The 24,435-nt window shown below is 40.7% G+C and overlaps 1 protein-coding gene across 2 annotated transcripts in view; it reads left to right on the forward strand.

The window, feature by feature from the left end:
• LOC109867753 (furin-like) overlaps window positions 1–24,435 on the forward strand; it is a 179,527-nt gene that overhangs the window by 136,084 nt on the left and 19,008 nt on the right. For both annotated transcript variants that reach the window (XM_031802119.1, XM_020457030.2), the window contains exons 7-10: window positions 4,031–4,119; window positions 9,958–10,130; window positions 15,237–15,449; window positions 19,736–19,836. In XM_031802119.1, the coding sequence (XP_031657979.1) occupies window positions 4,031–4,119; window positions 9,958–10,130; window positions 15,237–15,449; window positions 19,736–19,836 (576 nt within the window). The remainder of the gene's footprint in view (window positions 1–4,030; window positions 4,120–9,957; window positions 10,131–15,236; window positions 15,450–19,735; window positions 19,837–24,435) is intronic.

The following is a 24,435-nucleotide window of genomic DNA, read 5'->3' on the forward strand; positions in this document are numbered from 1 at the left end:
CAGAACATTCCACAAAAGTTCCAATGTGGTTCTATTTACTGTCATTTGACTACATTCTAGGAATGTTTTAAAAAATGGTGTGACTGTAGCAATGTTCTCAGAATGTTCAGACAATGTATGGTTGTCTTTTATGTCAGTTGTTGCCAATATTCTGGAAATATTTCCAGAAATGTTAACATCAATTAGTTTTAAATGAACAACAATTAGTTTCAAATTCTGTTCTCAGAACTTACCATAAAAACCACAAGATTAACAAAATATTGTAACGTTAGGAAAACGTTCTAAGAATGTTATTTAAAAACATACTGTACAGTGTACTCTGAACAAAAATATAAACATAACATGTAAAGTGCTGTTCCTATATTTCATGAGCTGAAATAAAAGACAAAAGCTGAAGAACATTCGAACATCCAGGTATTTTCCACAGGTGCTGGAGTTATAGACAAACTCATGGAAAACAGAAAGGAAAATGCTGCATACTTCTGCTTATGCTCCCAGGTGGTATTTATTTACAACAATGTTTCCACCCTTAGGTCTTCATCAGGCATCCATATCCCAGGTGAGGGTGGAAGCTCCAACTATTTTCTCTTCAGAGGAGACTTTTTCAGCACCACCTGTTTTTTAAACATTCCTAGATTTAAGTTAGCATAATTAGGAGCCATAGTGCTCCCCATCGCTGTCCCTTTGTTCTAGAGGGAAAAGTCTCCTCTGAAGAGAAAATAGTTGGAGGTTAGTATTAGTTCAGCCAAGTCCACAGTACAATTGGTGCTGGGAAGAGCATTAGGGGGACGTTCATTGAGGTAGAACTTGAGGGTCTCAAGGCCGCCCTGATGGGGGATGTTAGTATATAGACTGGTAACATTTGAGATTGACTGTGTTTTTCGGTAATGGGGTTGCTTTCATCCACGTCCATTTATTAAAAGCCTCCCTATAAGTCAATTCAGTCGCATCAGAATAATATGCAGCTCTGATGCTTCTTATCAGTAACAGACCATGGACCTCACACAAAGGTTTAAGGAAAGACAATTGGTAAACATGCCAACACAGTTGGAAGTCTGGGGCTTCTCCATCTGTCGGAGGCCTGCCACAGGCGCTGGGAGCAACGGGCTCAAGTTATCCTGCCTCTCACCCATCCATAAAGGGTTCTCCGAATCCTGAGAAGCGTGAGAGTGTGCAGATTTCTTCGCCCTTCTCGCCAACCGTGATTCTGGGAAGCTCCATGGTAAGAAATGTGACCGTTCCTGGTGCAAAAACAATGTCTTATCCCGGAGCTCGAGTAAATGACATTACTCAGCTGCTCCTGAATACACTACATCAGGACATGGACATAGATTCTATCGTAGTCCATGTGGGTTTGAATTACATTATGAAGGGCAGTTCTGAAAAGTTGAAACTGGATTTTAAAGAGTTGATTGACTCTGCTAAACACTAACAAAAGACCCATCATATCTGGCCCTCTGCCATCTCTGAATCGCGGGATTGAACACTTTAGCAGGATTCTCTCTCTTCACAACGGGCTATGTGATTATTGCAGCTCAATGGGTGTAACTTTTGTTGACAATTTCAAAACCTTTTGGAAACAAAACACGTTTTATAAGGAGGATGGGATCCACACAAATCATTTGGGATCCTGGATCCTTTCACAGCATTATAAGGCTGCGTTGAGACAATGACTTATCAATGACTAAAGCCCAGCTCAGTTAATCCCTACCATTGTGACGCAGAGTTGTCATAATGCTTCAGAAAATGTACATTACACCAGGTGTGTTGGTAGACACAAAATAAGTAACCTAATTTATGTCCCTTTAACTGCCCTGAATCCCTCTACTGATTCTACAGCTATTGTATGCAGTAATTCTGTGCCTATGAACCAGAGTTATACTGTTAGCACTGAGCCGATGGGCCCTAGGAGGAAGTCCACTGTGAGCAGCTCTCCCTGCTCTAACATAAAGAAGATGAGCACATCTACTGCTGCCACATTCCCCAGTAAGGCCTTCAGACTGTTTTAAACAGCCACCACTAACATTGAGTGGCTGCTGCCAACACACTGGCTCAACTCCAGCCACTTTAATAATGGGAATTGATGTAAAATATATCACTAGCCACTTTAAACAATGCTACTTAATATAATGTTTACATAACCTACATTACTCATCTCATATGTATATACTATATTCTATATCATATACGGCATCTTTATGTAATACATGTATCACTAGCCACTTTAAACTATGCCACTTTGTTTACATACCCTACATTACTCATCTCATATGTATATACTGTACTCGATACCATCTACTGCATCTTGCCTATGCCGTTCTGTAACATCACTCATTCATATAGCTTTATGTACATATTCTTTATCCCTTTACACTTGTGTGTATAAGGTAGTAGTTTTGGAATTGTTAGGTTAGATTACTCGTTGGTTATTACTGTATTGTCGGAACTAAAAGCACAAGCATTTCACTACACATTAACATCTACTAACCATGTGTATGTGACAAATACATTTGATTTGATTTGATTTGATTTGAAAACAAGTAAGCATCCCAGAAGAAAAGTTGTGCACAAATTTGTTTACATCCCCATTAGTGAGCAATTTATTCTTTATAATCCATCCACCTGACAGGTGTGGAATATCAAGAAGCTAATTAACAACACAATACCACAGATGTCTCAAGTTTTGAAGGAGTGGGCAATTTGCATGCTGACTGTAGGAATATCCACCAGAGCAGTTGCCAGAGAATTGAATGTTCATTTGTCTAACATAAACTGTGTTTAGGAGTATTTCTGTCTGTAATAAAATCCTATTGCAGGGGAAAACTCATTCTGATTGGCTGGGCCTGGCTCCCCAGTGAGTGGGCCAGGCTACCAAGTGGGTGGGCCTATACCTTCCCAGGCCCCTGCCCAGTCATGTGAAATCCATAGCTGAAGGCCTAAATCATTTATTTCACTTGACTGTATATGAACTGTAACTCAGCAAAACCTTTGAAATTGTTGCGTATTGCGTTTATATTTTTATTCAGTATACATTCCGTTCTAAGAACATGAAGAAAACGTTCCATAAAAAAACACAAGAAAACTTTAGTAATGTTCAGAAAATGTCTCAAGAATGTTTTTTAAAAACATATATTGTACATTCCGTTCTCAGCATCAGCAGAACTCTCTCTATCCTCTATCTTGTTAAGTGTGTTCAGGTGTGTTGGCCGCATCCACTAATTGGCCACTCTTAATGAGTGCTTGTTTCCTTTGAAATGGGGTCTGTTTGAATAGACTATAATGAACTGTTTTGTATGCGTAAAAAAACACGGCATGTTAGCTCCATCCTGGTGGCACATCCCTAATTCCATGGATAGAGAACAAACGATCATAGGTTCAAATCTCGCTGATGCCGTGTCACAATAAAACAAATTCATTTCCATACTGTATCTGTGCTTGGAGTTGGAAAAAAAGTTCATCCAAAATAAGCTAGCAGTGTTATTGAAAGTCTAATTGAAGCATTCAATAAGGTATCATTCTTAGCTTCCAAGGTTCCGAAGGTGCTAGCTGGGGACCTTGTATAGAACTTTTGTCCTTCCACCCAGGTTCATGTTATTCATTCCCATTCTCTGTGCAAAGGGGAATTGGTAGTTATAGACACATTTGACACAAGTTCTTGGTAGAGAATGTATTCATGGTCTTTTTCCCTTCCTTTCTGTCCAGTGGGGAGTGTTTACCTGCGATTGCTTATTATAGGTCCTTCAGCAGCATTGGCCCCCCATGTGCTTTTCGTCTATTCGTTGGTGTGCTGCTGTGTATTTTTAGCAGTCGTTCTGGGAGGTATTGTTTTTGAAGAGCCCTGCACTGTTCAGGGTGGTTGAGATGAGAGGAGTGTTTTTGGTTATAAATCCTAACTGCTCTCTTCTCTCTCTCTCTCTCTCTCTTTTTGTCTGTCTCTCTTTCACTTCCTCTCTCTCTTTCGCTCTCTCTGTCTCCGTGTCTCTCTCTTTCTCTGTGTCTCTCTCTTTTTCTGTATCTCTCGCTCATCTAGACATGGAACACGGTGTGCTGGAGAGGTTGCTGCAGCCGCCAACAACAACGTATGTGGGGTGGGCGTGGCATACAACACCAAAATTGGAGGTGAATGAGGCATGCTGTAAATGAAGAAGGCTTTGCCAATGGCCAACAATGATTGGTTGACTTGGGTCTACTGTCAGTTGAACCAGAGTCATGTTCAGTAGAACATGACTTGCTATCTGTCACTTCTGAATATTTACCAACTTTTGTCTCTAATCTTTCGTCGAAGACAAGTACTCTAATCAGTCTAATGGATTCTTTCATGCCACTTTCTGGCCCTTACCAACTTGTGTCCCTAAGCACTGTCAAAGACAAGCAGCCAGCCAACAAGACTCAGTGGAGCCCTGAAAGCAGTCCCCAGCAGTCCCCCCACAGATGTTAGTCATAACTCTCCTACTCCTCCTAGTCTTCATTAGCATGCATCTCCTGCTCTAACAGCTCATTGGCTCCTGCTCCACACATATTCCTCTGACAATCTGCCCATGTCCCAGGGTTACACAATTGTTAATAAACAACACAGTTTTCTGTGTGCCTCGTTCCCCATTGGGTGTGTCTCTCCACACACCCACACACATACACACTCATCCCACACACACACACACACACGACTCACAGCTTCCATTATTGTTCTGAGGCGGCCCACATCAAAGCTGCAGACAGGCCAGTTCAGGTATTATGATAAAAGATGGGCTGGTTTGTTTCTCTCAGGTCACAGATGCTGTTGGAGGCACCATTAACTCTCCCACACTCATTCGTTAGAAGGAATGTTGTGTTGTTGTTGGTTTTTTTGTGAGTTGTCTGTCTGTTGTCTTACCTGGTGGTTTCTTGGAGGAGAAGGTCTTGACTCTTGTTTTAATGGCCAAAGTGTGTGTGTGTGTGTGTGTGTGTGTGTGTGTGTGTGTGTGTGTGTGTGTGTGTGTGTGTGTGTGTGTGTGTGTGTGTGTGTGTGTGTGTGTGTGTGTGTGTGTGTCTGAGAGAACAATTGCTCATCACATCTGGCAGTGTGACAGGCTCATAAGCCCGTTGTCTCCCCAGTCAGACTGTGTTTGTCAGTATGACAGCCAGACACACAAGGCTTTGTTTCCCAACTGCATCATGTTTATAACACCTAGGGAGTGAATGTTATTTACAATAATGGTTACATGGAGAAAATCTGATCTCTCTGAAATGAAAATGGATGGCCCTCCTTTCAGCAAAATATGTTTTACCTAAACCCTCCCTGAACACTTGAAAACACACAAGTGACATCACAAGTTTATAGCACACAGGGCTGTGGGACAGAAGGTTGTGGATTCGCAGACAACCATGGACAAGAGTCGGGGTGGAAAGATCTCCTATATAGTAAAAGCATGAAATTAATCTATCATCTTATTTGCAGGTCCGATGAAAAAATAGCCTTTATAAAAATGTCATGCAATTCTACTTAACTTTACATATTAGTGGAATCTTTTTTTTTATATCACACAAATTACCAAAATGATATGCTAAGAATGGACAACGAGATAGGAGAATGTGTTCATCTCATATTTCTCCAATGCCAAATCCATGTGTCTTGTTTGCAACAAAACTGTCCCTGTTTGCAAATAATTCAATCTGAGACGTCGTTAGGAATCTGAGCATGGTACTTTCAAAAGTTAGGCTTACCTTTCCACCCATGACAGAGTAGGCCTACCTTTCCACCCATGACAGAGTAGGCCTACCTTTCCACCCATGACAGAGTAGGCCTACCTTTCCACCCATGACAGAGTAGGCCTACCTTTCCACCCATGACAGAGTAGGCCTACCTTTCCACCCATGACAGAGTAGGCCTACCTTTCCACCCATGACAGAGTAGGCCTACCTTTCCACCCATGACAGAGTAGGCCTACCTTTCCACCCATGACAGAGTAGGCCTACCTTTCCACCCATGACAGAGAATGCCTACCTTTCCACCCATGACAGAGTAGGCCTACCTTTCCACCCATGACAGAGTAGGCCTACCTTTCCACCCATGACAGAGAATGCCTACCTTTCCACCCATGACAGAGTAGGCCTACCTTTCCACCCATGACAGAGTAGGTTTACCAACACAGAAACATTTAAGCTTTAACTGCTGGCTACTCTTCTTCCGTGGCTTCACCCAATGAGAGAAAGTCACAAGTGATTCCCTAAAGCTGTCTGGGTTTAAACATCTTCTATTTTTGCAGAAAGTGAATAGCTTCATCAATTGATAGTGACAGAATTAGATTACTTTCCAAGCAAATTCAGCCTCTGAATGTCAAAGAAACGGAACAATGATATACCCATATGCATTGGAGTCACGTCTTTCCTGGGTATTTTGCAGCTTGTTTCTAGCATAAAGCATCGTGGACCAGCGTTGTTATATATCACTTTATATAATCGGATTTGTTCAATTTTAAGAAGGACTTTCAACAAGCACAGCAAATCAAATCAAATTTATTTATATAGCCCTTCGTACATCAGCTGATATCTCAAAGTGCTGTACAGAAACCCAGCCTAAAACCCCAAACAGCAAGCAATGCAGGTGGAGAAGCACGGTGGCTAGGAAAAACTCCCTAGAAAGGCCAATACCTAGGAAGAAACCTAGAGAGGAACCAGGCTATGTGGGGTGGCCAGTCCTCTTCTGGCTGTGCCGGGTGGAGATTATAACAGAACATGGTCAAGATGTTCAATGTTCATAAATGACCAGCATGGTCGAATAATAATAAGGCAGAACAGTTGAAACTAGAGCAGCAGCACAGTCAGGTGGAAGTTGAAACTGGAGCAGCACTTACAGCACTTACACAACTTACTGATGATTGGCTGAGAGAAATTGATGATTGATGATTGGCTGAGAGAAATGTTCTTCTAAATCTGAAGCTAACAAGGGGTAAGCCTGAGCTTTTTGCCATTTTCTCCAATAAAAGGTAGGCCTATGGCATACCCTCTCAAACCACCATCAATTTGAGTCCTGGCTTTAACTTAACAGCCCGTCACTGACACAGAGGTAGGCTTTTTAAAGAGTGCATGGTGGGTGGTTGAATTGACCGAAAAATCTATGTATATAGCAGCCTATGACCTAATTTTGTCTGTCAAACAGCTACCTCTTATTTCTTAAATAGGAAGAAATAGTCTCCACGACAAAGCACTCTTGTTCTCAATGAAGTGTCGTGGAAATTTCCTGTATTTACCAAATCATGAGAGCAAACCACACACAAGTCAGAGTTATCATAAAGTCCATCTTTAATTATATGAGCTCCATCACAACCCTGTGACTCTCAGATCAATTCAGTGTCTATCAATGAATTCTCTGAGAGTCCTTACACATTGCAACTGAGATCCTTTATAGCAAAGACACACATAGCCAGACAGCATTGGCCATAAATTATCGTTCAGCTTTGTCTCCTAAACTATGTTATTTTCTCGCTCTCAGAACCATAAAACAAATCCTCATATCAACAGGCATATATCAAATCCACCCCTCCTTGACAAGATCACAGAGACATATTGACTGGCACACAGACAAGCGTGGAGCACACGCTTGACCTCTCCCCTCTCTGCGGCCCAAGTAACTTAGTCCAGACAGAGAACAGATGACTGCAACCCGGCCACAGTATTATACAAAAATAAACATTCTGATGAGAAGTGACTCACAAACATATAATGAATATAAAACATCTTACCTATGTTACCAACTAATTCTGATTATTCCCCAACAGAAGTCTAACTAAAATGAAGACGGTTTAAATGAATTATGCCTACTCGCATTTGCCTACTTTCAGCACCATGAGCTGTCCATTTCCGATTGATTGTGCCGTGGCTGCTGCTTCAAGTTTCAGCACCACAATGTAAGTTACTCGAATCTGGCTAATTGTGAGGTCAATAACTGTGATAAATACATCATGTGCAAGAATTATATTATTTTTTATAAAAATCTATGATATGGTCCCCCCTTTTCTGCTATAACAGCCTCCACTCTTCTGGGAAGGCTTTCCACTAGATGTTGCTGCGGGGACATGCTTCCATTCAGCCACAAGAGCATTATTGAGGTTGGGCACTGATGTTGGGCGATAAGGCCTGGCTCGCAGTCGGTGTTCCAATTCATTCCAAAGGTGTTTGATGGGGTTGAGGTCAGGAATATGTGCTCCCCAGTCAAGTTCTTCCACAAACCATTTCTGTATGGACATCACTTTGTGCACGGGACCTCACTTTGTGCACAGGGGCATTGTCATTATGAAACAGGAAAGAGCCTTCTGCAAACTGTTGCCAAAAAGTTGGAAGCACAGAATCGTTAAGATTTCCCTTCAAGGAACTAAGGGGCCTAGCACAAACTATGAAAAACAGCCCCAGACCATCATTCCTCCACCACCAAACTTTACGGTTGGCACTATGCATTGGGGCAGGTATCATTCTCCTGCTATCTGCCAAACCCAGATTTGTCCGTCGGACTGGCAGATGGTGCAGCGTGATTCATCACTCCAGAGAACGTGTTTCCACTGCTCCAGAGTCCAATGGCGGCGAGCTTTACACCACTCCAGCCGACGATTGTCGGGGATCTTAGGCTTGTGTGAGGCTGCTCGGTCATGGAAACCCATTTTATGAAGCTCCAGACGAACAGTTATTGTGCTGAATTTGCTTCCAGAGGTAGTTTGAAACCCGATAGTGAGTGTTGAAACCAAGGACAGACGATTTTTACGCGCTATGTGCTTCAGCACTCGGTGGTCCTGTTCTGTGAGCTTGTGTGGCCTACCACTTTGTGGCTGAGCCATTGTTGCTCGTAGACATTTCCACTTCACAAACAGCACTTACAGTTGACAGCTCTAGCAGGGCAGAAATTTGACCGAACTGACTTGTTGGAAAGGTGGCTTCCTATGACGGTGACACATTGAAAGTCACTGAGCTCTTCAGTAAAGCCATTCTACTGCCAATGTTTGTCTATAGAGATTGCATGGCTGTGTGCTCAATTTTATACATGTGTCAGCAATGGGTGTGGCTGAAATAGCTGAATCCATTCATTTGAAGGGTGTCCACATACTTTTGTATATATAGTGTTTCAAAGTTGGCCTCCTGTCCTCTTTCTCATCTAAATGCTCTCCTTCTCAAACTGAACAGAACATAGCCTATAGGCTAGTCTGTGCTTAAGATTTTGGAATAGGCCTAATCAAAAATAATTTTCAGGAAAAAACCTTTGGCTCTCCTCCTCAACTTTCATCGTAGCCCTACACAGCACAGCAAAACATTTTTGATCAGCAAGAGCAGAGGAGGCTGGGGCTCAAGGTTGGCATATCCATTGCAGTGTGTAATGCAGCCTAGTTTTATTTACACCATCCCAGCAGCTATTTTAGAAATATGACTTTGCTCTGTGCTTCCCTGAGTATGCACTTCGTAGGCTATAGTCAAAAGGCTATGGATCATGTTTTAGAGACCACATTAAATAGCCTGTAGGCGCAATTGATATTGCGTGCCCAGCGGAGAATCAGAGATGATGGGCGGCATCAGGCACACATCGATATATAGCCTAATAAACAACTAATTCTAAAACACTGATAAATATTGAAATTTCATCCATTACAAATTACATGACCCTCCCCTGGATTAGATTTTAAAAAATACTAAACTCTCTCCTTGACTGAAATTGAAAAATCATAACCCTCCCACATTTTCCTCCAGGTAACCATTCTGTACATGTTGATCTGTTCCCTGCTACTTCTCCTCTCATGCTGTCTCTCTCTGTCACCTTCACCTTTTTTTCCCTTTCTGCCTCACCCTGCCTGTATTATTTAGTTTATTTCCCCTCTGACTTCACCCCCCACTCTTTCTATCTCTCCTTGTGTGTGTGTGTGTGTGTGTGTGTGTGTGTGTGTGTGTGTGTGTGTGTGTGTGTGTGTGTGTGTGTGTGTGTGTGTGTGTGTGTGTGTTCAGGTGTGCGTATGCTGGACGGGGAGGTGACAGACATGGTGGAGGCCCACTCCCTCAGCCTGAACTCACAGCACATCCACATCTACAGCGCCAGCTGGGGCCCAGAGGATGATGGGAAGACGGTAGACGGCCCCGCCAAGCTAGCCAAGGAGGCCTTCCTCCGAGGAGTCACTGAGGTCAGTCATTACTGGAGCAAACATGGTTCATGATACATACCTACCAGATGTTGTTTCAAAGAAACACACATAGAAAGGATAGGATCAACTGTATTGTCCCAGAGTGGAAACTAGTCTTGGACTCACCGTACTGCTGTATCAAATTCTATGTTATACACACATACTCACAAATTATCTTAGAAGATGATTAGGTTTTCCATTATGATATCCAGTATACATTATTTCTAAAGTAAAACTCGAGAGTGTTCTGGCCTGGAGCACCAGCAGGAATTACTGTCATGTCACGCCAGAACTGTAACTATTCACCACTGTCTTATTTGATGGGTTTACTGAGAGTATGTTATTGGCTTAGCAGAGAGCACGCTGTAGACCTGACATTTATTTATTTTTTATTTTTTTTTCACCTTTATTTAACCAGGTAGGCTAGTTGAGAACAAGTTCTCATTTGCAACTGCGACCTGGCCAAGATAAAGCATAGCAGTGTGAGCATACAACAAAGAGTTACACATGGAGTAAACAATTAACAAGTCAATAACACAGTAGAAAACAAAGGGGGGGTCTATATACAATGTGTGCAAAAGGCATGAGGAGGTAGGCAAATAATTACAATTTTGCAGATTAACACTGGAGTGATAAAAGATCAGATGGTCATGTACAGGTAGAGATATTGGTGTGCAGAAGAGCAGAAAAGTAAATAAATAAAAACAGTATGGGGATGAGGTAGGTGAAAAGGGTGGGCTATTTACCAATAGACTATGTACAGCTGCAGCGATCGGTTAGCTGCTCAGATAGCTGATGTTTGAAGTTGGTGAGGGAGATAAAAGTCTCCAACTTCAGCGATTTTTGCAATTCGTTCCAGTCACAGGCAGCAGAGTACTGGAACGAAAGGCGGCCAAATGAGGTGTTGGCTTTATGGATGATCAGTGAGATACACCTGCTGGAGCGCGTGCTACGGATGGGTGTTGCCATCGTGACCAGTGAGCTGAGATAAGGCGGAGCTTTACCTAGCATAGACTTCGTCGCCAGTGGGTCTGGCGACGAATATGTAGCATGATAGTTACACCTGGTACTTCAGGCCAGAACACCCAATACAATATCCATGTCATACACATCATACACATCTCGTAGAACCACATACAATCCCCTCGCCTAGTTTCTTCCCCTGCCCTCTGAGTCCGAGCAGGCCCATTGGGTTTGATGGAGAGTGAGCCCCAGATGGATTGGACAAATCATCTGAGGTTAACGAGACCATTCCTCATGTGTCAGCATGGGACATTAACAGAAACCCATTAATACAATGGTGGAATGACAAATGGGAGAGAAGAAATAGGAGAGAAATTGCTGACGTAGGGTCAGATTCAGACAGGAGGGGAATAGAGCAGGGGTTCTCAAAGTTGGGTCCGTGGCCAGATATCAAAATATATATAACAAATCTTTAATGAATATTACTAACAACAACAGATTAAACACATTTTGGCCAAGGGATCTGTTGAATAAGTTTAGAGGTTGTAAAATAATACAATGTAATATTATTATTCTACAATTTCTGTTCTTAACTCTGGGCAACATGGGTCTGAGATGCTCACAGGCATATTGGTATTCACTGTAGTCCACCAATTACAAATATTTCAACTCGATACTTCTTGTATTCCCCATTTTTTTAATGCACTGTAATTTAAGCTTTAAAACTGCAATTCTTTAAAGTTGTAACATAAAAAAAATCTCTCTGCCCCTTGACAAAATGTGTGGAATTGCAGGAAAATGTTCCTTCCAGGGCCTGAGACTTGGTTCGTCCGGCCATGCACTTGCCAAAGTTATAGTAGAACTCCTTGTATGCTATTTTTTATCTCACTCAAGCTGTGTTCTGATTATGAGGGGGTCCCTGATGAATTTGCTATCACAAAAAGGGTCCCTGGTCCCAAAAGGTTTGAGAAACCCTGGAATAGCGAATAGCCATCTTTGTAAAAAAATGTGGGAGAGGGAGTTTTAATGGAAGTTTTTAATATGGTTTTAATATGGTTTTAATATGATTCATATAGTAAAATCTCATATCTAACACTAGTTTAATGGCAGGTTGATGCTTATTGTTATGAGTCTTAGATAGGCCAGCTGCAAAGCCATACTTTGCTATATTGTAAAAATTCACGAAAAAAAAGTGTACTTTTTGTTGCTAATTTGAAGTTATGGTTAGACATTAGGGTTAGCAGTGTGGTTCAGGTCAGGGTTAAGTTTAAAATCAGGTTTTGGATTCATGGTTGTACCAGCTAGTGACCACTACTGCAGAGCTGCCTCCAGTACAATTTGATGAAAAATGCTAACCTGCAGGATTATAGAGCAATGGAAAGAAAATAAATGCCTGCAGCAAAACAGGACATTTCCAGAAAGATTAGGAATACCTGTTGATTTAGTCATTAAGAAAACAAGCAATGCATCAGTGGTGAGAATAAAATAGGGATTGTGAGGGCTGTTGGCCTTTTAAAAGCCCATCCAGCGGTGAGCGGGAGAGTCCCACTAAGTCATGCTGTGGCAAACCCTCCACAGAGGACAGGGATTAGGAAATAACATTCTCACAGCACTACTTTAAATCCATAAAGACTGGGGCTAAGTTCCCTAAGCAGTGTTGTGTGTGTGTGCATGTGCTTGTGTGAGATATGATTTGTTTTGTTCATGTCGCTGGCACTCCCACGCCCACCTCCACTGCTTCTCATCTCAGTCTCAGCTGGAGTTGAGGCACAATGCAGTGTGAGGTAGAGTGTGTGCCTATTTAGCCCCTCTATCCCTCCCTTCATCTCGCTCTCTCCCCTGCTCTTTTATGCAACCTCTTTCACATTTTCAATCAATCCCTCTATTTCTTCATATCTGTCCAACTGTGCCACTCTGCTCATATCCTTTTCATTATTGAATGTTGTCTTTCTCCACCTCGTTTTCTCTCTCTCCCTAGCTCCTTTCTCTCTCCCTCTCCCTCCAAATGATATCTTTCTCCTCAGTATATCCTCAGTATACCTCCTCTCCTATTTGGTTCTGAAAAGAAAAAAAGCTTCAAAGTATATCTTTATTGAGATATGCTTACCGCCTGTTGTGATGGAAAGGCCCAATTAATCTGTTTCATTTAGTTGTGACTAATGGCGTCTTCATGGAGATGAAAGATGGAGAGGAGGTGGATATAAGTGTATTCAGTAGATAATATTATACTGTATCATGATGCCGCTCCTCCCAGTACAATGATGCCCTAATTTATCTGTCTAACAAATCACAGTCAACTAACTGTGTACAGTAAATAGCCTGCCATTGTTTATGAATTACAGTGCATTCGGAAAGTATTCAAACCCCTAGACCTTTTCCATATTTTATTACATTTCAGCCTTATTCTAAAATTTATTAAATTACACACAATATCCCATAATGACAAATCAAACAGGTTTTTAGAAATGTTTGCAAATTTATTACAAAATAAAAAACAGATTTACCTTAGGTAGAGTCAGGTAGTCTAGTGGTTAGAGCTTTGGATTAGTAACCGAAAGGTTGCAAGATCAAATCCCCGAGCTGACAAGGTAAAAATCTGTCGTTCTGCCCCTGAACAAGGCAGTTAACCCACTGTTCCTAGGCTGTCATTGAAAATAAGAATTTGTTCTTAACTGACTCGCCTAGTAAAATAAATACAACTTACATATGTATTCATACGCAAAAACCAAGCCATGTGGTTGAAGGAATTGTCTGTAGAGCTCCGAGACAGGATTGTGTCGAGGCACAGATCTGGGGATGGGTACTAAAACATTTCTTCAGCATTGAAGGTACCCAAAAACACAGTGGCTTCCATCATGCTTGAAGTTTGGAACCACTAAGACTCTTCCTAGAGCTGGCTGTCCGGCCAAACTGAGCAAACGCGGGAGAAGGGCCTTTGTCAGGGAGGTGACCACTCTGACAGAGCTCCAGAGTTCCTCTGTGGAGAATGGGAGTACCTTCCAGAAGGACAACCATCTCTGCAGCACTCCACCAATCAGTCCACTCCTCAGTGAAAGGCACATGACAAGCGTCACGTCTGAAGGAAACCTGACACCATCCCTACGGTGAAGCATCGTGGTGGCAGCATCATGATGTGGGGATATTTTTCAGTGACAAGGACTGTGAGACTAGTCAGGATCGAGGGAAAGATGAACGGAGCAAAGTACAGAGAGATCCTTGATGAAAACCTGTTCCAGAGCGCTCAGAACCTCAGACTGGGGGCGAAGGTTCACCTTCCAAAAGGACATCAACCCTAAGCACACAAGACAACGCAGGAGTGGCTTCGGGACAAGTCTCTGAATATCCTTGAGGCAGCCAGAGCCAGGACTTGAACCAGATCCAAAATCTCTGGAGAGACCTGAAAATAGCTGTGCAGCGAAGCTCCCCATCCAACCTGAAAGAGCTTGAGAGGATCTGTAGAGAAGAATGGGAGAAACTCCCCAAATACAGGTGTGCCAAGTAGCGTCATACCCAAGAAGACTCGAGGCTGTAATCACTGCCAAAGGTACTTCAACAAAGTACTGAGTAAAGGATCTGAATACTTATGTAAATGTGATATTTCAGTTTTACATTTTTTTTATACATTTGCAAAAAAAACACCAAAAAAATTGTTTGCTTTGTCGTTATGTAGTATTGTGTGTAGATTGATGGGGGGGGACAATTTAATACATTTTAGAGTAGTGCTGTAATGTAACAAAATGTAGAAAAAGTCAAGGGGTCTTAATACTTTCCGAATGCACTGTATGCCAGCAGCAGTACAGTGTTTGTCAGTAGAAATACAATAACATACAGTATCATAGGGAGGGAAGGGATGTCAAGGCTTTTACAGAATGGGGGAAAACATCCTTGTCTGGTGCAATATTTCATACTATCAGTCTCTCAACCGGAAACTCACACAAATGCATCAACGCATGCACACACACACACACAAAAAAAACTCCATCTCTATCCATCTCTCCACATACACACACTGGAACGTGTGGGTGTGCTATCTATGTCTGTGTGTACTGTATGTTTGTCTAAATATGTGTATGTGTGTTATCTGTGCTTGTGTGTGTTCTAGATGCCTGTGTGTTATCCTTACCTATATGTGTACATTTCCAGGGCCGAGGCAGGCTGGGCTCCATCTTTGTGTGGGCATCGGGGAATGGTGGTCGTGAGAAGGACAGCTGTAACTGTGACGGCTACACCAACAGCATCTACACACTATCCATCAGCAGCACCACCCAGTACGGCATGGTACCCTGGTACAGCGAGGCCTGCTCCTCCACCCTCGCCACCACCTTCAGCTCTGGGAACCCCAACGAGAAACAGATAGTGAGTAATAATAATAATAATAATAATAATAATACAAATAATAATAATAATAATTTGGTGGGTGCTTATATTCGTCCATTGGAAATGTGTTTTTTGCATATCCAAACTCCCCCTGAGACACCCCAATAAGCACACACACACACAGACCTACATTCACCCTCACCATGTTCTTCAGCTTTGGCAGCCACAACAAGAAACAGATAGTAAGTACCACATGATACACACATACATACACACTCCCACCTTCACACCTACACTCGCCATATATTTTCAGCTCCGGAAACCCCAATGAGAAACAGATCGTGAGGCATCATTAGCAATCCCTCGAGGTCCAGGAGGATCTCTTCATCACACACAATAAAGCACAACATAAAACAGTCTCCTAATAATTTGGAATAATGATCCACCCACAGTAACGGCAACCTTAACCAGAAACTTTTAGCATGTACCTCTGATACACAAACACATACACACATGAGGAAACCTCATAGAAACAGATTGACACTGGCACACAAACACACTCATACCTACAGCAGAGTAAACCTCCACGTGAAACAGACATTGATTCATACCAAACTAATGGCCTAAACTCACCGAAGGCGAGCATGTGTATTATTTATTTTGGAATGCATTGTTTTGAATTATAATGACCCAACCGAAGCAGGGCGGGACCGCTTTGATGCCTCGCTCAATTAGAGCGTGTCTCTATTTTTGTGTTTTATCGCTGCCACTGTAGTCACACAAAACAATAGAAATCATGTTATCATTCACTATCTTTCGAGCTCATTTGAATTGGAAGAGGTAGTTAAGGGTTGAGGCTTTAGCATACATGCTAAATTAGACCAATTCATCCACTTATCCAATCTAATTTTATTGGTCACATACACATGTTTAGCAGATGTTATTGCGGGTGTAGCGAAATGCTTATGGAAACACAACATCACTATCAGCAAAGATGATTGGAGATATGGACTATCCTGTTAGCATACAGTCACTGCTCTGCCTGTCCCGTCCTTTCCACCCGCCTCGCTCTGCTTGCTCCGCCCACCCGCTTCTGGTCAGTTTTTAGCTTAATAGTGACTAATATACTGACAAACAGTCCAGGAAACACCACACTTCCTCTAAGCTGTTTGTCAATATAGGGACCACAACTAACTTAAACAGTCCTGCAACTCAACGCTTTCTCCCCTTTCCCCCCAAACACACCAGAGTGCTGCTGCAGGTGAATAAACATACACCTCTCAGTCTGGCTGTGTCACTGTGTCACTCTGAGGTGATTAACTCTGCCTCTGACAAGTGACACAACACTCTAAACTAGAGAGCCTCTGCTCTGTCCCCCTTTTTTCCTCCTCTCCTCTCTCACAACTTTCCTTCCATTTTCCTCTTTTCCACCACCTTTTCGTCCCTCCTAGGACGACACTCCATTTAGTATAATATGTTACGTTCTGTAGGGTTACGTAAAACAAACTTAAGCTAAAGGCAACAAAAAAAAGTAGGGTGGTTGGGAGGGTGTATAAAGAGAATGTCTAGCAACCATGGTTGCTCGGGGTGGACAGGTTGGTGTATAAAGCGAACATCTAGCAACCCAAAGGTTGCAAGTTCAAATCTCATCATGCATAACTTTAACATTACTACTTTTTAGGTACTTTTTCATGTTTCTATTTTTTAATTTTATTTATTAACCTATTCATTCAGAGAACACATATCTTTTTAGTTTTTTACAGCTTTTCTGCTACATATACATGCATTTTACATACATGATACTTTTATATATAGCAATCACATAACAATAATACATTACCGAACATCAGCTCTTTAATGCCACCCCTCAGCCCGTCCCACCTATCAGCATAGACCTCAGCTCTTTCATCCCGCCCCTCTCAGCCCATCCCACCTATCACCATAGACCTCAGCTCTTTAATCCCGCCCCTCAGCCACACTCAGCCCATCCCACCTATCACCATAGACCTCAGCTCTTTAATCCCGCCCCTCAGCCACACTCAGCCCATCCCACCTATCACCATAGACCTCAGCTCTTTAATCCCGCCCCTCAGCCACACTCAGCCCATCCCACCTATCACCATAGACCACCCTCCATTGGTTTCGTGTGCCATATATTTTTCAATTGTGCTGTGATGTTTTACATACATTTTGAACCTTTCTAATCGTATAGTATCCACAAATTGTGAACTAAAGATGAAAACCTTTCCTACAAGTATTATTATATAAAATCACCCAACACTGCTATTTGTAAAGTTAATTTTAAGTGGATGTTGTGATTTGTTAACTATTCCTGAACCTGTGACCAGAAACAAGCTACATAGGGGCAATACCAGAATAAATGATCTAGTGAGTCTGTCTCTTCGCAGCAAAATCTACAGAGATGAGATTGTTGTATGCCCCATATATATAGCATCCTGTTGGTGGCAAGAATGTTGTATAATAATTTAAATTGAAAAACTCAAGTGTCGAATCAAGTGTTGCTTTTTTGTTTCAGTTCATAAAACCATGTGCCATGGAATCGGTACGTCAAAAATCTCTTCCCATTTATTTTGCCACCTGATGGTGCAGCTGTCAACATTTTTTGTCCTCAAATTAAACTGGTATATTTTTATATTTATGCCAATTATTTTCATACAATTTGTATCTAGAATATATGGCAGACCAACAAGTTCCCTACCTTCTTCAACTTGCATCCTCCATTTTTGTGGTAATGCTGCAATCAATTGGTTCTAAGTCTGGATTGAGCAGACATTCCCATATATTTTCGATAGCTGCATATGTGACATAACACCATCGTTTCTATTCATAATATCATTAATAAATATAATAAAATTGTCACACAAAAATCCATAAAGAATGTTTTATTATTAATCAGTATACTGTATTTGAGTTTAACCATAATATTTGTTGTAATATTTGTTCTATCTTTTCTGGAGGATAAAACTGAAATTGTAACCAGCTTTGTATGGCTTGTTTAAGAAAGGGCGATACTTTAAACAAAATTTAATTTTCAATCAGTCAGAAATGAGAAGTTGTAAACTGTATAAAGGCAAAAAGGCCAGTTTTGAACAAAGTATGAGCCTTTCTTAATAATCTACTGGAGAACCATTTTGGGTTTAAGTATTTCATATGTATGAGGGAAGCTTTTAGTGAGTGAGATGTTTACATTTTTTTATGTAATAATTTTTTTCCCCAAACTGGTATTCATTAAATGAATAGGCACATTTAATTTTGTCTGTCTTAGCATTTCAAATTAAATGATATGATTTAAAAAAAGAGTTGTCTGGAGTAGGCAGCGTAAGTAAACTGTGATAGGACCAAAGAGTTAATCAATGTGATTTATCCATAAATAGACAAGTGTCTACCTCTCCATGGTTGCAGAATCTTCTTTATTTTTGCTAACTTTCTATTGAAATTGATTGTGATATGTTCATTTACATTTATTGAGATATGAATACCAAGTATGTCTACTTCACCATCTGCCCAATTTATTGGTAAACTACAAGGTAGTGTAAACACTGTGTCTTTTAGCGATCCAATACGTAATATGGTACACTTTTCATAATAAATAGATAGGGAGACAATGGACAACCTTGTTGTACTCCTCTGAAAAGTTGAGACGTAACCATTATTTACTATTTTACACCTGGGGTTGTTGTACATAGCTTTAACCGATTGTATATGAGATTCACCAAAATTCAAATAATCCAGGCATTTATATATAAATTCTAGTCGTACTTTATCAAGTGCCTTTTCAAAATCTGCTATGAAGACCAGGCCTGGTATCTTTGATGTTTCAACTACTTAGCACTACTTCCACTAACCTTAACTCTTTTAGCTAACCCTAACCCTAACTTTAACCCTTTGACCTAACTCCTAAACTTAACCGTAACCGTAACTCCAACTCCTAGCCTAGCTAACTAGTTAACGCTAGCCACCTAGCTATACTTCATAACATATCATATGTTTTGCAAATTCGTAACATATTTTGTAATATATCATATGAAATTTGTGATGGACATCCACAAATGAATACAGCCATACGAAAATTGAGTGTCTGAGATTTACGTACAGAATAATACGAAATGCTCTGAGACCAGATTGCCTAGGCAGAAGTTACCCAATGACAAAATCCTTACTTGAGATCCACATACTCAAACGTATTTTGCATAGATAAATAAAGCATTTACACAAGTTGTTTAACTTCCATGCAAATCCGATAGTTTCTGTGAGATCTCTATATAACTGATGTTGTTTCCTCTCGTCTCTCGCTCTTCTCCTAGGTGACTACAGACCTGAGACAGAAGTGTACAGACTCCCACACGGGGACGTCAGCCTCAGCACCCCTGGCTGCTGGGATCATCGCACTGGCTCTGGAAGCCAAGTGAGTTATCTCTGTTACACTCTAATATCTCCGTTAACCTGCCATCTCTCACACGAGAACATCTCGTCATCTCTCTCTCTCTACAACATCTCTATTCAATTCGTCTCTCAATAGAATATAGTCTCTCAATATCATAAGACAACTGACTGGAAAAGAGTAGTGTGTGGTGTAAGGTGAGTCTGGCATGGCCAGCCAGTGATCAGTTCTGTAGACTAAACTCTTAAAAACAAAAGATGCTAAGTACAACCATATAGGATTCTTCGGTTAGTCCCCATAGGGAACCCTTTTTGGTGCTAGTTAGAATCCTTTGCAGATTGTAGAGTCTAGAGCCCAACCAATATGGGATTTCTGAGTCCGATAATGATACCAATTTTAGGGAGGCAAAAGTCACCAATTACTGATATATACTGTAGATAGTCAAATATATCTATGGCAGTGGATAAGAAAGCAGAAGTGTAGGTTTTTTAACAAAATATTAAAATTAACATTATTTAACAACATTTGATTTGTAGTTTACATGATAACCACCAAAAAGCAACTATATCCTCTATAAATAAAAAACAATTGTTCAGTTTACCTTCTTAGGTTCGTGAAGATGTATCTATCTATGGCTGTGGATAAGAATGCAGAAGTGTTTGTGCTGAAGTACCACAAGCACACTAATAAACAAGGGGCTGAATGAATTAAACTTTGTGTCAAATAAATCTGAAACTGCACTGTTCCCAAGTTCACAAACGTTGCTGTGAAATGCAGTAACATGCAGTTTGTCATGTCACCAATACATGTTAGCATTTGTATTGAGTATATTCATTACAGTGCTTTACAACAGTCAAATGTCATGTAAAGAAACACTTTATGGCAACCTTGCAATGAGAGGGGTACTACTTACTTACTTGAACAATCAGATGAGGGAGTGTGATGGGGAGACGAGAGACATGCATTTATTTTATGTAGTGATCCATCAATGATTTGGTTATTTATTAGATATAATAAAACTAACCATTCTAAATGCAAAGTGGTAATCAGATGTCTTATTCAAACTCAGCTTGCGAGCTTATCATGATGTTTGCCCTTACTCTTAGTTACTTGTCTTAACCCAAAATAGGTTTACTCCAATAGCTGCATTGTTTTTAAAATGGCATGAAGACAAACAAATTGACACATCTTGAATTTTTATTTTATTTTCAAAATCCACAATTTAAACATACAGAGTTTCACAGAAATGTCCATTTGATTTTGGGATCATTTAAGATGAAAGCTTCAACCGTGTTACTTTATTTGTCACTTAGGCACTTTATTTAACTTAACATACCCTTGCAGTCCACCAGTTTCCATCTCTGTACAAAGGCATGGTTTTCAAGCTATGGAAGATGGCAAAACATTGAATAATAATAATAATTATTATTATTATTAATTTGCACTTTTCTAGACACCCAAAGCTCTTTAGAATGTAAGGGGAAACTCACCACCCTTCCCCCAATTACCCCACATGGTCCATCCACTCGCCTCTACAGAGGACAAAAGTAACAGTTTTACATTTTTGTTTTCTACAAATATTTTGTTACACATTATTCATACAGTTTACATGCTTTTTTTTACGGTCATTCAACTTATAATTCCAAGTTGGAAGCTCTGGCATCTTTCTAGAGCTCCAACTTTCTGACCTGAAGATCACTGACGTCATGATTTGACCTAGTTTTTTTTCCCAAGTTTCTAGTTGTCTTGAAAGCATCAATACTCTTGCAATGCCATGGGATCTTTAGTGACCACAGAGTTGTGACCACAGAGTTGTAACATCTGTTTAAAGCCCCATCTTCTTCAAGTACTTAACACTTAAACATCATTAAAATGTAATGAATGTTGTAAAAGTGTTTGGTATAAATTATAGTGAATTGTCTTTGAAATTACTGGCTTGTTCTTGTTCATTTCAGCAGCATATATTTCTTTGGCTTTTGATTTTCTGTCTTTCCCTGGTGGCATTCATTGTCTTTGTGCCCACAACTTGAAAGTGAACACAATTGAATGGGAGACATTTACACTCCCAACTGAGTTTTTTTCCTGACAAAGGTTGTGTATCTATTGAAGGTCGTTCAGAAATTATTCACACCCCTTGACTTTTTATACATTTTGTTACGTTACAGCCTTATTCTAAAATGGATTAAATTGTTTTTTTCCTCATCAATCTACGCACAATACCCCATAATGACAAAGCAAAAACTGTTTTATTTATTTTTTGATAATTGATTTTAAAAAACACTGAAATATCACATTTACATAAGTATTCGGACCCTTTACTCAGTACTTTGTTGAAGCACCTTTGGCAGCGATTATAGTCTCGAGTCTTCTTGGGTATGACGCCACAAGCTTGGCACACCTGTATTTGAGGAGTTTCTCCTATTCTTCTCTACAGATCCTCTCAAGCTTTGTCAAGTTGTATGGGGAGCATCGCTGCACAGCTATTTTCAGGTCTCTCCAGAGATGTTGGATTGGGTTTAAGTCCGGGTACTGGCTGGGCCACTCAAGGACATTTAGAGACTTGTCCCGAAGCCACTCCTGCATTGTCTTTGCTGTGTGCTTAGGGTCTGAGGTCTGAGGTCCTGAGTGCTCTGGAATAGGTTTTGATCAAGGATCTCTCTGTACTTTGTTCTGTTACTCTTTCCCTCGGTCATGACTAGTCTCCCATTCCCTGCCACTGAAAAACATCCCCACAGCATGATGCTGCCACCACCATGCATCACCATAAGGATGGTGCCAGGTTTCCTCCATACTAGGGCTATGGTGGTCACAAAATTTCATCAGCCGGGGATTGTCAAGCAAATAACTGTCGGTCTCACGATAATTGACCATTAATTAACATAAACACATTTAGCATCTCCTGGCTTCCACACATTCCACACATTTTAAAAAGTATAATAAATCCATGTAATATAGCCTACACCTTCGCAATAAATCCATTATTTATTTTAGACAGGTCTAAAGAAGCATGATATAAAGAAAATGTAGTCTATTTCAGAAGAAAAGATTAGCATACTCTGAGTTGTCCTTATGTTAGGGCCTGATGTGGCGGTGCCAAATGGCTGTGGGCTACACTAGTTAATTTAGCAGACAGGATTTGTTTATAATTCTGTTTCATTATTTTATATTATTTTATAGTATGAAGAATACAATTGAGAAAAGCTGAATATAATATACATATTTTCTCCAAACGATTTAAATTAAACTTCTATATGTTTAATTTAGAATTATTAATGTAACTCTAGTTGTTCTACAAATGTTGGGCTATATGTTTTCATTTATAATACATTGTAAGGCTACAAGATGAGACTCAAATGATGATTTGAAAAAAGTTGCTTGAAAGGCATGAGCTCTGTTTTTTTGCACAAGTTGTACACACTCTAATACTCTCTCATTCACAATTTGACAAGCACTTGATAATGCCTCAAATTATATGGCAGCATCTCCTTTGTGGCCATAATGCACCCTAAAAAAATCCATGCCTTTTGCAGCCCGGAGTGCAGCGTTTGCCCTGAATGTGCTGCGAAATCCGAAGCGTCTCTCACTCGCATGGCTCTCCATCACATGATCGGGTCTTTCTCACAGGATACAAGTTAAGACAGACACATCGGCAACGCAACTGCGAGCGTCCTTATCAAATTCCGAGGTGCATATTGAAGATATTGGATGAACTGTCCACATGTACTTTTTGTCAGCCAACAAGATGAGTAGGCCTAACAAATAGCAAAAGCACTAGCCTATGTCAATCTACTATCCCCCATAGTACAAAAGTCAACCTATTATATTCTGTGCGAGAAATAAATATTCCAAATAGTCTGTGACAGTTGTGGGATGTGTTAGAAATTGGATATGTAGACGGGCGAGTCGGTCAAGGATCGATTCAGACAAGGTGGTAAATTGTATGACAAGCTACAGTTTATTCAGAGTGAAGATATCTAGAACAGCGTAATTACGGCTCTCCCGCTGGTTCGTACGGAAACGCAGACGAAGAAGAGGCCGATACAATCAGTACACCACTTATATATAGAACAGAAAGTAGGTTGATTCTGGAAGATCGGATCTTTGGATTGGTTCAGCTGGGGTGTAGTCTGTAGTCTTCCGCCATTGGCTCAGTTCTGTCCGTCATCGTAGAATCTTCTTCGGGCACAATGTTCAGCTACAACGGAGATTGTGTGTAATTGCGGGAGCTATCCTGTAGGGGACCCCACAGACTCTACTTTGAGTTGTAGCCCTTTATCAACAATAGTTTGGTCACCTGCATAAGAAATAGCATTTCTCTACAGATGCGATAGATTGTAAATTAATACAACCACTAGCATAAAGTAGCTAACGCAACAGATCAGAACGTTTTGCTTAAAAGGTTGATAAACTATTAGGCTATTTTTTCCACATTATAAACGCAGCAATGCACAGATGGTAGTAGGCTAAAAGCGCGAATGTTCCATTAGTGGAAAACACCATTATCGAAAGTGACCGCAAATGCAATTATGCATGTAATGCTTTTATTATAAGGTGCATTTTTATGTTGAAAATGAGTTTGCAGTCACTTAGAAATGAAGCACATTTTTGTCCATTAAAATAACA

The sequence above is a fragment of the Oncorhynchus kisutch genome, linkage group LG22 (genome assembly GCF_002021735.2).
Source record: "Oncorhynchus kisutch isolate 150728-3 linkage group LG22, Okis_V2, whole genome shotgun sequence".
NCBI classification, from domain to species: domain Eukaryota; kingdom Metazoa; phylum Chordata; class Actinopteri; order Salmoniformes; family Salmonidae; genus Oncorhynchus; species Oncorhynchus kisutch.